Here is a 13,092-nt window from a genome sequence, read left to right on the forward strand (position 1 = left end):
AATGGGGCCTCAAAGTGAACACCCATTTTAAGGCCCTTTTCCATTGCCAGATTAGTATAACGGGGCCTTGGCATAGTTGAAAATCAGGCCCCAAGGTTTTTAGGGTCAGAAAGGATTATTATGATCATCTGGTCTGACCCTCTGAGTGCTGAAGGGAGATAACTGGCCAGATCCTCAGCTGGTGTAGAGAGCATGACTCCATTGCAGGTTTACACCAGCTGAAGAGCTGGCCCCTTGTTCTTTGGACATTACCAGGGAAAAGTGTTTGGAACTGTAAGTTAATGCACTCTCTTCTCAGAGTCAAATCTTGATACGATGGCAGGCTGCAGAGAAACTGGGGTTGTCTTATTACTATGTAATAGTTTTACTATTGAATTGACTTCAGTGGAGCTGGCCAGTTTGCACCAATGGATATCTGGCCCATTGAAGTCAATGGAGTTGTGCCAATTTATACCAGTTGGGAATATGGCCCCCTGTACATGCATACACACAAGAAGCAGTGCTAAGGTATGTTCAGCCGTAGTTCTCTTAACTTTTGAATGCTCAACTGTGCATAACTGTCAGATAATTTGGGGGTTTTTTTGCATGTAATTTCTTTTTGTTTAAAGAAAAAGAATAAAGAAAAGTTCCCAGTTCCATAACTAATGGGCACCAGCCAGCAAAGGGCAACTGGTGCCTGTCAATATCATTAATAAACTGCTCACTTGTGGGGAGGGGAGGAGGAAAAGCAGAGATGTTGAGGCAGAGGAGAGGCTATAGGGAAATAGGTGCACAGGGGAGACTGCGGGGGATATATAGATGATATGTGTAGATGCTATATATACACCATTGCGATGGGGGTGCTGGAAATACAGAGGCAGGCAACAAAAAGTAGGAAGAGGCAAAGAGGAGATATGAGACTATAAAAAGCCAAAAAATTGTGGAGAAGGGACCCTTGATTGACCTTCTTGCTCTGTCTCACGCTTCCCATGTTGAGAGAGACAAGGTGGGTGAAGTAATATCTTTTCTTGGACCAACTTCTGTTGGTGGAAGGTAAAAGTCCCTGAAGAGTTCTGTGACGGTTGGAAGCTTGTACCTTCCACCAACAGAAGTTGGTCCAAGAAAAGATATTACTTCGTGTATCTTGTCTCAATCATATGCTGGGACCAGCATGACTAAAACAACACAACAAACTTCTCATTTTGTTACGTATCAAAAGACAATTGCAAGTTAGTAGCCATGGGAGGATGGGATTGTGACATTACCCAGGGTACAGTCTGGACTGTTGAACAGCTGTGTCCCCTCAATTCTCTAGCCTGGGGTGCCTTTTACATTGCTTCACTGTGAGTAACGACTTCTGGTCTGCTCACACAGAGCCCCCAGCATGTAAATCACTCCCAGTTTTACTGTGTGAGTGATGTAGACAGCCACTCTTGAATTACAGTGCAGGGTAACACCAGCAAATTCTCATTCCCAGACTTTCCCGCAGAAATGTGCATCTTGTGCTGCCCAGCACCCTCCTAGACAACACAAGCTCATATAAAGTCTGTCATTTATTATTAGAAAATGATATGCACAAATCCTGTTAACTTTCCCAGACACTTCAGTCCAAGCACACTGGTGTAGATAAAACACTAAAACAAGTTTATTAAGTACAGAAGGATAGATTTTAAGTGATTACAAATAATGAAGCATAAAAGTCAGAATTAGTTACAAGGAAATAAAAGGTAAAACACAACAAACACCTAATTTAGCTTGTTAAGTTAATTCAAAGCACTAATTTCTCACCATATGCTCCTGCAGTCTTACTCACTGAACTCCTTTCAGAAGCATCTCTCCACAGTCTAATGATGCTTCCTTTGTCTTTCAAGTGTGTGTTGATGGCCGTGAGTAGCTGTCAAGGTTCCTTCCCCACTCTGAACTCTAGGGTACAGATGTGGGGACCTGCATGAAAGACCCCCTAAGCTTATTCTTACCAGCTTAGATTTAAAACTTCCCCAAGGTACAAACTTTGCCTTTGTCCTTGAACAGTATGCTGCCACCACCAACTGTTATAAACAAAGAACAGGGAAAGACCACTTGGAGACGTCTTCCCCCAAAATATCCTGTCAAGCCCTACAGACCCTTTCCTGGGGAAGGCTTAATAATAATATCCTCACCAATTGGTACAGGTGAACACAGACCCAAACCCTTGGATCTTAAGAACAATGAAAAAGCAATCAGGTTCTTAAAAGAAGAATTTTAATTAAAGAAAAGGTAAAAGAATCATCTCTGTAAAATCAGGATGGTAAATACCTTACAGGGTAATCAGATTCAAAACATAGAGAATCCCTCTGGGCAAAACCTTAAGTTATAAAAAGACACAAAAACAGGAATATACATTCCCTCCAGCACAGCTTATTTTACAAGCCATTAAAGAAAAGAAAATCTAACGCATTTTCTAGCTAGATTACTTACTAACTTTACAGGAGTTGTAAGGCTGTATTCCTGATCTGTTCCCAGCAAAATTATCACACAGACAGACCAAACCCTTTGTTCTCCCCCCACCACCCCCAAATTTGAAAGAATCTTGTCCCCTCATTGGCCATTTTGGGTCAGGTGCCAGCGGGGTTACCTTAGCTTCTTAACCCTTTACAGATGAAAGGATTTTGCCTCTGGCCAGGAGGGATTTTATAGCACTGTATACAGAAAGGTGTTTACCCTTCCCTTGATATTTATGACAGTAGCAATGAAGGGAGAGATGATTTGGGCTTCTGTTCCCCATTCTTTATACTTTTATTTTTCTTTGAGAATCATCTCCAACTGAGGTTCAAGAGACAGCAAGTCTGTGGGGATAGGACTCTCCAACTGTTTCTTTGCCAAAATGTAGATTTCTTGCTCACACCTTTTTACCTACCAAAGAATGGCCGCTTAACCAGGTGATAGTCCATTTGATTTTATTAACACGTGACAGAGGCGTCAGTTTGGATTTTGTCTCTGAGGAACTGGTTTGTGCCTGCTTTTCTAAACTTGGAGCATGTCTCAGCAATATCGTACCACAGAATTTTATAACTTTACATACAATGTTGCCACACACATTTACCAGGACTATAATGATCAGCAAATTATGAGTTTTCAAATGATACCTCAGAAGGCATACTTTGTACAAAACTTATCATAGTCTTGTAAAAGGGGTAAACATAAGGGTACAGACCATAACAGGGATATTAACATCCTCTCCTTGTCAATGGTTGATTGTAACACACTAACCCATCACATTCAGAGTAGTTCCATTGCAGCCTCCTAGGCCTGGAGGAAGGAGGCAGCCATTTTGGTATTTTTGAAGGAGCGTAAAGGAGTTAGGCACCCAGCTCCTTTTGAAAATCCCAGCCTTCTTCTCCTGTGCCCAAGCTGCTGGCGTACAGACAACAGAATAACCTGAGGAGAGGAGATGGGGAGGGGGAACGCTGTAACAAAGGACTCACCATCCCAGCAGTAACCACTGGTTCATGTCACCTGGTAATTAGCTGCTGGCAGTGCCTGGCACTGACCTCATGCTTCAGAGAATGGAAAATTTATTTTAGCAGTTCTCATAGGAAGAAATATTCCTTCCCAAGCGGGTGGTCAGCTTGTAATGGTCACACCGACTCACCTGACCAGTGTTGACGCTTATGTGCATAGAGCATCCATTTTAGGGCTTTAGATTTTCTGATCATCTCTGGTTTCAGAGTAGCAGCCATGTTAGTCTGTATCCACAAAAAGAAAAGGAGGACTTGTGGCACATTAGAGACTAAAAGGCTTTAGTCTCTAAGGTGCCACAAGTCCTCCTTTTCTTTTTGCTGATCATCTCTAACATGCAGAGTGTAGAACTTCACCCATTGATTCCTGCATCAAGCCAAATAGACTGTGGTTGCACTAGAGAATCTCTGCATTGCCTTGTTCTTGCTGACATAACCAGATAAGACTTTAAAAATGGTTCTGATGAGTTCCTGTAATAGAATTCCACAGGGTGAATACTTCCCCCCAAGAAGTATTGTCTTCTTCCTACAGGACTGTCACTTTAATTGAGCTCCCCCTTTCTCTTGTGTTATGGAACTGGACACAAGGGAATGTCTAGTTGGTTTTTCAGTCAGCTTTTCACCATTTGGAATGGGAGGGAGGAGAAAAGCAGAGAAAATGAGGATAGGAGAGAGAGCAGCAAGAATACCACAGCTGTTTAGAATTCAAGCTCTCAGTCATCCTCAGATAGGATCTATTCTGCCAGATGGTGTTGTGAATTGATTCCACTGTGACAAGGGCTAATAGAGCTTTGCTTCTCAGCACACCCGGGAGGAGAGGAGAGCTATTCTTCCTATACAGTGGTACAGTCCAGGAGTGAATCCCGAAATCTAAAGCATTGAAAGAAGGGAAGAAAGTTGCATTACCTGAGCAGGGAGTACTGGCCATTCTTCTAGCCCCCGCACGTGGGATGGTTGGGGATTTGATGCGCACCTGAATTTGTCTTTGCCTGTGTCTCTTAGATAAACAGCTGCTTTAGGACCTTCTCAGTGCCGTTTGAAATGAACACAAAGTCTCTCATTGGCTTCAGGAGGTGATTAGACTTCTTATACATCAGAGATTCAGGACAGCAGATACAGGAGAGTGCTTGTATTTTCATTTCCTGCTCTACTGTCCAGATCAGGAGCGGGCAAACTTTTTCACCTGAGGGCTGCATCGGGTTTCTGAAATTCTATTGAGGGCTGGTTAGGGGAGGCTGTGCCTCCCCAACCAGCCAGGCATGGCCCAGCCCCTGCCCCCTATCCAAACCCTCCTGCTTCTCGCCCCCTGACAGCCCCCCCAGGACTCCTGCCCCATCCAACCGCCCCGTTCCCTGGCCCATCCACCTCCCCACCCCCGCTCTTGGTCCTCTGACCGCCCCCGTTCCCCCCGCCCCAAACTGTCCACCACCACCCCATTCAACCCCCCCTTCCTGACTGGCCCGCGGGACCCCTGCCCCATCCACCCCCCCACCCCCTGCTGCCCTATCCAATCTCTCCTCTCCTTCCTGACTGCCCCCAGGGACCCCTGTCCCCATTCAACCCCCCCATTCCCCACCCTCTGACCACCCCAACCCCTATCCACGCCCCTGACCACCCCCCAAACTCGCCTACCCTCTATCTACCCCCCACCACTCCCTGCCCCCTTACCGCCCTGCCTGGAGCACCAGTGGCTGGTGGTGCGGCTGCACCAGGACAGGCAGCCGCGCCACGCAGCACAGAGCACCGGGTCAGACCAGGCTCTGCAGCTGCGCTGCCCGGAGGATTGCGCCGCGCGGCGGTGTGGCTGCGGGGGAGGGAGGACAGCCTCCCAGGCCAGGAGCTCAGGGACCGGGCAGGACTGTCCCATGGGCCAGATGTGGCCCATTGGCCATAGTTTGCCCACCTCTGGTCCAGATTGTACCAGCCAGATTGGCTTCTATATCTTTAGTTGAATATCTTGAATGCTTTGATTCCACTCTAATATTGCCTACAGAGTGATATGTCTCATCTCCACAGTAAGAAGATCCAGAAATGTTTTACTGTGGGTGCACTTCCCACTGCACCTTTTTCAATTTCCCTTTTGTGTCAGTAAAGGTGAGGGTTACAGTTCAGAGCCAACATCCAGCTGAACTCCAGTGATTGTCCCTGAATCAGTGGCACGTCATCCAAAGCTTGCTGAAAGGACTTGCTGTATGATTGCCCATTAGAATGTTTCTTGGGTGCTGATTCAGCAAAGCATGTAAGCATCTGCATAAAGCTACGGCCATGCATAAGTGCTTTGCCGAATTACCACCATAATCCTGTACTTCGGATTGTAAAGAGCTCCTTGTTGACAGGATCTAGTTCCACACAAAAGCAATTGCTATCCCACAGTCCATGGTGGGCTTGTTCTGAGATGATACGAGTCTGCAGTTAGACAGCTAACAATATAGATGGAAGCAGAATATCTTTATAAGCAAATGGGGTGGGGGGGGGTTGAATTTCCAATTTGCCTTCCGAGAGCAGAAGCACATCTGCACCCAAAGGATCGCGGACCCCTTGTTTCTGCACTGGGTGATATGGGTTGTGCAAGCAAAGGAAGACCATGGTCTAGGCTTGCTGTGGGGACTGTTGGCAGTCTGGTAGCAGACATAACAGTGCTCTGCAGCCCGAGGTAAGTGCAGATTGTGACAGGTTGTCACCCCAGGGTGCAGTCTGGGAGCCATGGGAAATGCTGCACCCCTCTAACCACCGAGTTGGGCTGGCCCTTTTCTCACACTGCTTGGTTGGAGACAAAGCCAGCCTCACCAGACCCTGCTATCACCCACACGACAGCAGGTGGCGCCACACACCAACTGAGTTACTGTAGTACTTTCCCTAAGCCACTCAAGGACAAGCCAACTTCCCAGTTCCCCCTGCCTTGCACCCATGCGGGGCTATAAACCCAAAATTATACCATCATACAGGGATCTGTACAATGTAAGCTCCTTAATAAAAGTTCACCTTCCGCTCGATGTGGGAAGGATATGCAACAAGCCTGTGTTAACCAAGCTGAGATTTTTTCCCCAGACACTTCACTCAAAGGCTCTCTGGTTTAGATAAAGAAAAACACCCCAAGTTCGTTAATTACAAAAGATAGATTTTAAATGATAGCAAACCTATCAAAGCAAATAAACAAAACGCAAACTAAGCCTAACATAATAGATAGATTGGATATGAATTAGCAATTTCTCACCCTGGCTGATGATACAAGCAGTTCACCAGGTTTCCATATACAGGCTAGAAATCCTTTTAGCCTGGTACCAGCACTTCTCCCCAAGTCAGTCTTTTTTCCTCGAGTGTTTCCAGTTCTCTTGTGTGGGGAGTGAGGCCACTAGATGATGTCTCACCCCACCTTATATAGCTTTATCATATGGCAGGAACCCTTTGTTCCAAACTCAGTTCCCAGACCAGCTTCTGAAAAAAAATACAGGTATCAAAATGGAGTTCAGTGTCACGTGGTCTGATCACATGCCCTTGCATGCCCTGCTGAGTCATAGCAGCCATTACTTACACGCTGGTTGGAGCGTTCTTAGGAAGGCTAAGCTCTTCCATGGTCCATTGTCTTTGCTGATGGGCTATTAGCACTGTTTACTTTCTTCATTGTTGTACCTGAAAGGCTTGCTGTGGGTGTTCTCAAATGTGCTTACTCTGGAAATACCTGATACACAGTCAATATTCATACCTTCAAATACAAAAATGATACATGCAAATAGGATAATCATATTCATCAAATCATAACTTTTCCAATGACACCTTATGTGACCCATCTTGTACAAAATGCATCATAATTATGCCATAATTATATAATATACCATGACAAATATGGGATGTAGTGTCACACAGATGATATTCCAGAGGGACTCCTTAAGACAAGGAGCAAGCGTGGTGACATCTGGCAGCTATGGGGTGGTGTGTACAGAGCAGGTGAAATGGTTCAGGCCAGGCTTAGCCAGCTGGTGCTCACTAAGCCTGACCTACATTATTATTTTGCCTTAGTGAGGATATGGTCTGACAGTTTCTCCCAGTGTCCCCACAGTGCTCCGTATCTCCTGGAAAGATAGAGGCTGTCCTATGTGATAGGGGCAGACTGGGGCATCCCTCAATGAGGGCAGAGTTAAGGTTGGGGGGTGGGGCTGGTTTGCACTTTAACTCTGAATTGCCAGCTGTGCAGGGAACTAAGAATATAACCTTGCTGTTCTGGAAGGGTACGAGGCACTGCTTTTCAACCGTAACTCTGCATCAACAAAGGTTTTGGGCAGTGAATTTAAGCACTAAGGACCTGATCCAAAACTTGTTGAAGTCGGTGGGAGCTTTTCTCTTGATTTCAATGGGCTTTGGCCTTTGGTGAATTAACTCTTTAGCCATCAGAGGCAGAGTAAAGGGCACCAGAAGCCTGGGAACTTTATTTTGGAGTGTTTTTCCTACCCCTAGGCTAGATTTGTGAAAAGGAGTAATGGACTAGATACCTGAGATTCCTTTTACTGAATCCTTAGTCTTTGGTCTGATTCTTTATTTTGCAGTTACCCATTTATGGCAGGAGTAACATTAGGAAGAAATCTGTGGAAGCCAGTACAGGGACTGAGAGCAAATTCTCAATGGCATAAAAAACCCCAACGCCGAATCTAGAGTATTCCTAACTACTAGAGACTGATTTCCTTTGATGAGTAAAGTGTTGCAGAATCAAGTTTTAAATTAGAAATGAAACTCTGCCATCATTCTTTTTAGTGGAGAAAGGGAAGACTTTATTCCACTAGGGTTTAGATTTAGGTTTTGTTTTTAACTCTACTTTGAAAATCTAGCAGGGTTTGTATTATGCAAGTGCTCTTGCTTTTCATGGCATTTGTGGAGCTTTGCATTACTTGTTAAATACAGGACATGATGATTTCTGTCTCATAAATCAACGTGCATTCGCTTCCAAGGTAATTACTATGCAGCTCATATTTTTTACTAAGCAAATTCTTCTTTAATTACAGACAAGTCACATGGCCATTGTGCATTTGCAACTCTAAGTTTTTCAAATATTGGGCCTGACTGTGATCTCATTTACCTCAGTGCCGTGCCACTGAATTCAGTTTTCCGATTTACACTGATGAAACTAACATCAAAATCAGGCCCACAATATTTTGTTTGGCTAATTCAGTATTATTGTCTGGTCTGCTCAAGCCCTGTACTCAGGGCAGGACCCATTGCCAGGGTCATGGGGGGCAAAGGTGGCTTTCCACCCACAGTTTGGCCTCCAGGGTGTCATTATGCCAGCCAGGCCTTTCCTGAATGCTCTGGCTAGGCCCCTCACTGGCAACATCCCCTGCAGTGAGGGCTATGGGAGTGGCTAGTGTAGTGGCAACATAGCTTTAGCCCCCCAGGGATTTCCCACCCTGGGGATGCTCAGCTGGCTGGGTAAGCCTATCTTACAGCACCTTTGTGCCACCAAACCAGAGCATGGGTGGGACATGCCATCTCTTTCTGGTTCTCAGGTCTTTGCAAAGGGGTTTGCAACAGACTCTTGTGGTGGAATTCAACACATGCTATGGGAAAGCATTTAAATCCTACCCCACAACTGCACCTCAGGCCCAAACATGTGGGATCATACCAGAGCAGGCACATCAGAATATCTTTCCAGTTTGGGGGCGGGGTGGGAGGAGGGGAGAAGAAGGGACATGGTTTGTGCTTTACAACATTTGACTAGTTTGGTTTGGTTTCTTTAGGGAAGCACATTGCAAAATACAGTATTTACTTTTAAAAACAATTTGCACTAGAGTCCCCTGTTCTCTTTGCTGGAACTAACCGTTTGCTCAGTCTGCTGCAAGTTATCCTTAGCTTCATTCTGCAATATGAAAAAGCTGTTGGCTTCAGGATTGAAAGCATGCATGCATGAATGAACAATGACAGAACTTACACAGTGCATTGGGCTAATTCACTAGTCTGGGGACCAGAATGCAAATTTTGGATCAGCTGACAAATGAAAAGGGGGTGTGGTGGCCTCACCCACTCCTCATTTTGATATACTGCAAAACCACCTGACTATTCGATGCAGTTTGTTGGGATTGGGAGACCCTACTCAAGAGAGGCCCCGGACTGGAACAGCAGGGGAATTGCAGCTCAGGATCAAAGTACATTGGCAGAAACTCTGAATTTGAATGACTGGAAACAGGGTACCCTTCCCCTCTCCAGAGGAAATAGGGCTGAAGTTGATTTTTGGTCTAATGTGTGGGAAGGAGCTCTCAAAACAAATGGCTCTCTTGGGGCATCCAGATAAAAGAGCACTCACAGAAGCAGGTATATGCTGAGGGTCCACAAGATCTGCACTGCTCACTCTTTGCTCTTACATTTAAAAGGTGCATATTTAGTCCCAAGTTCTCAACCACACAGCATGCTGTGTCTGTGGCTCTCTGAGATGGTGCATCATTGACATTAATAACATCAGTTGTCCACCAGCATGATAGAAATGATGCACGCTTAATGGCATCTTTCTTGGAAGGGAGCTGAAAGGCTGTTGTGGTATTAGTGAACATGCATGCTAAAACTTCTCCCATCTCTGACCGCATGAGGGGCAATGGAACCTAGTTTCAGCAGGTTTTGTAGTCCATGCCCCAAGTAGCATGGACAATGGGTTCCTCTTTTGTTACAAAAGAGGCTGTTCTCTGCGGGCAAGGGCAGAGATCCATTGATACAGCAGGGCAGGAAAGCCCATTAACTGAATGAACAGAATCTAAATTCCCCTATTGTGGGCAGGGTGGGTGTGGAAATCCTTTACATATCCAGGGTTCTGTGAAACTGTCTGGCCCAGGGTTCGTCCTGTTATATCACCACAACGAGGATGGAGAGAGAATGTGATCTTTGTTTCCTTCCTGGTTCTCCACCAGCAGCAAACTTACAATTAGAAAAGGAGTACTTGTGGCACCTTAGAGACTAACCAATTTATTAGAGCATAAGCTTTCGTGAGCTACAGCTCACTTCCTCAGATCTGTAGCTCACGAAAGCTTATGCTCTAATAAATTGGTTAGTCTCTAAGCTCCCACAAGTACTCCTTTTCTTTTTGCGAATACAGACTAACACGGCTGTTACTCTGAAACTTACAATTAGCTCTGACTGCCACCTCTCCACACCTACCCACACACCCTGGAGCTGTGGAGTTAGCTTGTTACCAGACCCCATATCAACAATGCTTTCTAACGTTTTAATTTCTTTGTGTGGTTGTATGTTGTGTGCTTGTCCTGGGTTGCCTTCCACTTACAGCATTTCACTGGGAAATTACACTAGGTAATTCTCACTTTTCTCACCCGTACTTGCTCGGTCTATTCCCTTCTGCTTTTCTCTCTTTCTTCTCTGACTTGTTCCTCTGCTTTTTGCTCCTTTTTCTTATAATCCTCCTTTTCTTATCTTATATCCTTCCCTTTGGAGTTACCTGTCCTCCAGTGACTTGTTTCTAACAGTGGTGCTGGTCTTTCTCATTTAGTTTCAGTGTTTGCAACATGTTCCAGAACAATTATCTCATGTTATTTACAATGTGGTGTTTAAAATGAGATAACAGTGTATCAACAAACATGGTCAATTGTGCTTTAACAAGAGTCTCTCCTTGCTCCCCAGAGTGGGATCCAATCCAACGCATCGTTTTCTAAGAACAGTCCTGGGATCTTGTTAAAGAGATGTTTGACTATGTTGATACAGAGTGTTGGTGAGCTGTGATGGTGGAATGTCTGTGTGGAAATGGTTTTGAACCATGTTTTCTTGAGTATGCTCAAACGGAAATTAGGGGGAGTCCTGAGTAGATGTCATCTTTGATTGGCTTCTGAATGTGGCTTTCAAAAGTAGTCTTCAGTATGCTGGAAGGTAAACCCTAAACACTAGAGCTGAGAGTCAGATGGGCTCAACAAAGAGACTGTCAGCATAGTGGGCTGTTCTAATGACCCAAGACAGGTCAGGGATTTTGGGACCTGAGCTTAATTTGTTCCAGCCAGAAAATATTGACCCTAAAAATGATAGGGCAAGAAGAGAGTTCCCATCACCTGACAGTGCTGAAGTGTCAGGCTGTGATGTCCTTCATGGAAGTCCTGTCTCTAGAAGTGGTATTTCCAGGAAGTGCAGCAGAGCACAGATACGACCAGTTCCGATTACCTGTGGGCAGGATTGATATCTTTTATGGTACCAGCTTGTCTCTCCCAAAACTGCATTAATTTGGCAGGCAAACTTCCCAAAAGCCCAGCTCTATATTCCAATATATGCACATATTTACTTCTTGAGATCAGTGCAGCTAATTTCACAGGAGAAAGGGACAATGAGTGGATGTGTTGGTGGCCAGAGTGTAGGTGTCTAGAAAGAATGAGCCTAATTTCACAGGAGAAAGGGACAATGAGTGGATGTGTTGGTGGCCAGAGTGTAGGTGTTTAGAAAGAATGAGCCTGGGCCCTGATTCAGAAATCCATGTCTGTTCAGCAAAGCATGGAAACATGCTTAATGTTAGGCACATGCTTACATCCCTTTGACTTCAAAGCCACTTAAGCAATACTTTAAGTTAAGCCAATGTTTAAATGCTTTGGGGCCATGGATATTAAATTCCTCTTTCAGCCCTCTTAATTTAGCACAGACATTAAATGAGGGGAGCAAGGGGACAATGAACATGGAGGGTCAAATTCACCTTGGCACTATGGAGTTCACTGGAGTTGAACTTGTTTAGACAAATGCTCAGCTGGCTCAGAGTCTGTGGCTTTGTGCCAGAGATGAACAGTAGGAAGGAATTAACTCTGCCGAGCTTTGATGGACATTTTGAGCTCACAGCTTAACCTTGGAGGGAAGTGGTCTGTTTTGGTGTCAGGTAAAAGGTAAAAAAATCACTGAGAGCGTAAAGTGCCTGAGAGAGACGACAGCAATCACTCCGCTAAGCATCCTCACTCTCTTCCGTTCTGACCATGCTCACAGAAAAGTCAGTCTTCCTTCACATGGAAGGAAGCCTATTTGACTGCAGAGATGTGGCCCTGAAGTGCTGCACATTTCTTTGACTAGAGGCAGTACCTGGTGCTGATACAGCTATTTCCTTTTCTCCATCTCCTCTAGCTTTCTTTCTGTCCTTCTCTTGCTCTCCCTCCACCTCTTTCTTGCACTCCTCCCATTTCCATAGTATTGCCAATAGGCTGCATCCCACTGCTTTCAAACCTTTTCTGTCCAATTGTAATCAACACAGAAGATTCTTCCTCATATTTGTAATGCAGATCCCTCAATTGAAGCTTTCTTATGGAAATGTTACAATATCTTTCAGAGCAAGTGGGGGGGAACATGTGTTTTCTCCTCAGCCTGCCCCTCCTGAGAGTTGAACCTGAGAATTCCAGAATGGCTGCTCATCTGTCACAAATGTGGTTACGTGTGTGCATGTTACATGTTTCTGCAGCTCTAACTTAAGGTGTAGTTGTGTTTTTACCAGCCCTCTGCTGTTTCCTTCCAGGACGTTTTACCAGTTTGAAGCAGCGTGGGACAGCTCCATGCATAACTCCCTGCTGTTGAACCGAGTCACCCCTTACAGAGAAAAAATCTTCATTACCCTGTCCGCTTACATTGAGGCAAGAACCTTCCTGTATTCTTTAACCTGCCCATCAGTGCACAG

At 45.1% G+C, this 13,092-nt stretch overlaps 1 protein-coding gene across 4 annotated transcripts in view; it reads left to right on the forward strand.

The window, feature by feature from the left end:
* The window catches only part of KIF1A (kinesin family member 1A), a 223,114-nt gene that overhangs the window by 192,032 nt on the left and 17,990 nt on the right, over positions 1-13,092 (forward strand). For all 4 annotated transcript variants that reach the window (XM_084639637.1, XM_084639634.1, XM_084639635.1 and 1 more), the window contains one exon: positions 12,934-13,048. In XM_084639637.1, coding sequence (XP_084495763.1) covers positions 12,934-13,048 — 115 coding nt within the window. The remainder of the gene's footprint in view (positions 1-12,933; positions 13,049-13,092) is intronic.

Source organism: Lepidochelys olivacea, assembly GCF_965140295.1.
Source record: "Lepidochelys olivacea isolate rLepOli2 genome assembly, chromosome: 9".
In the NCBI taxonomy this organism is placed as follows: Eukaryota; Metazoa; Chordata; order Testudines; family Cheloniidae; genus Lepidochelys; species Lepidochelys olivacea.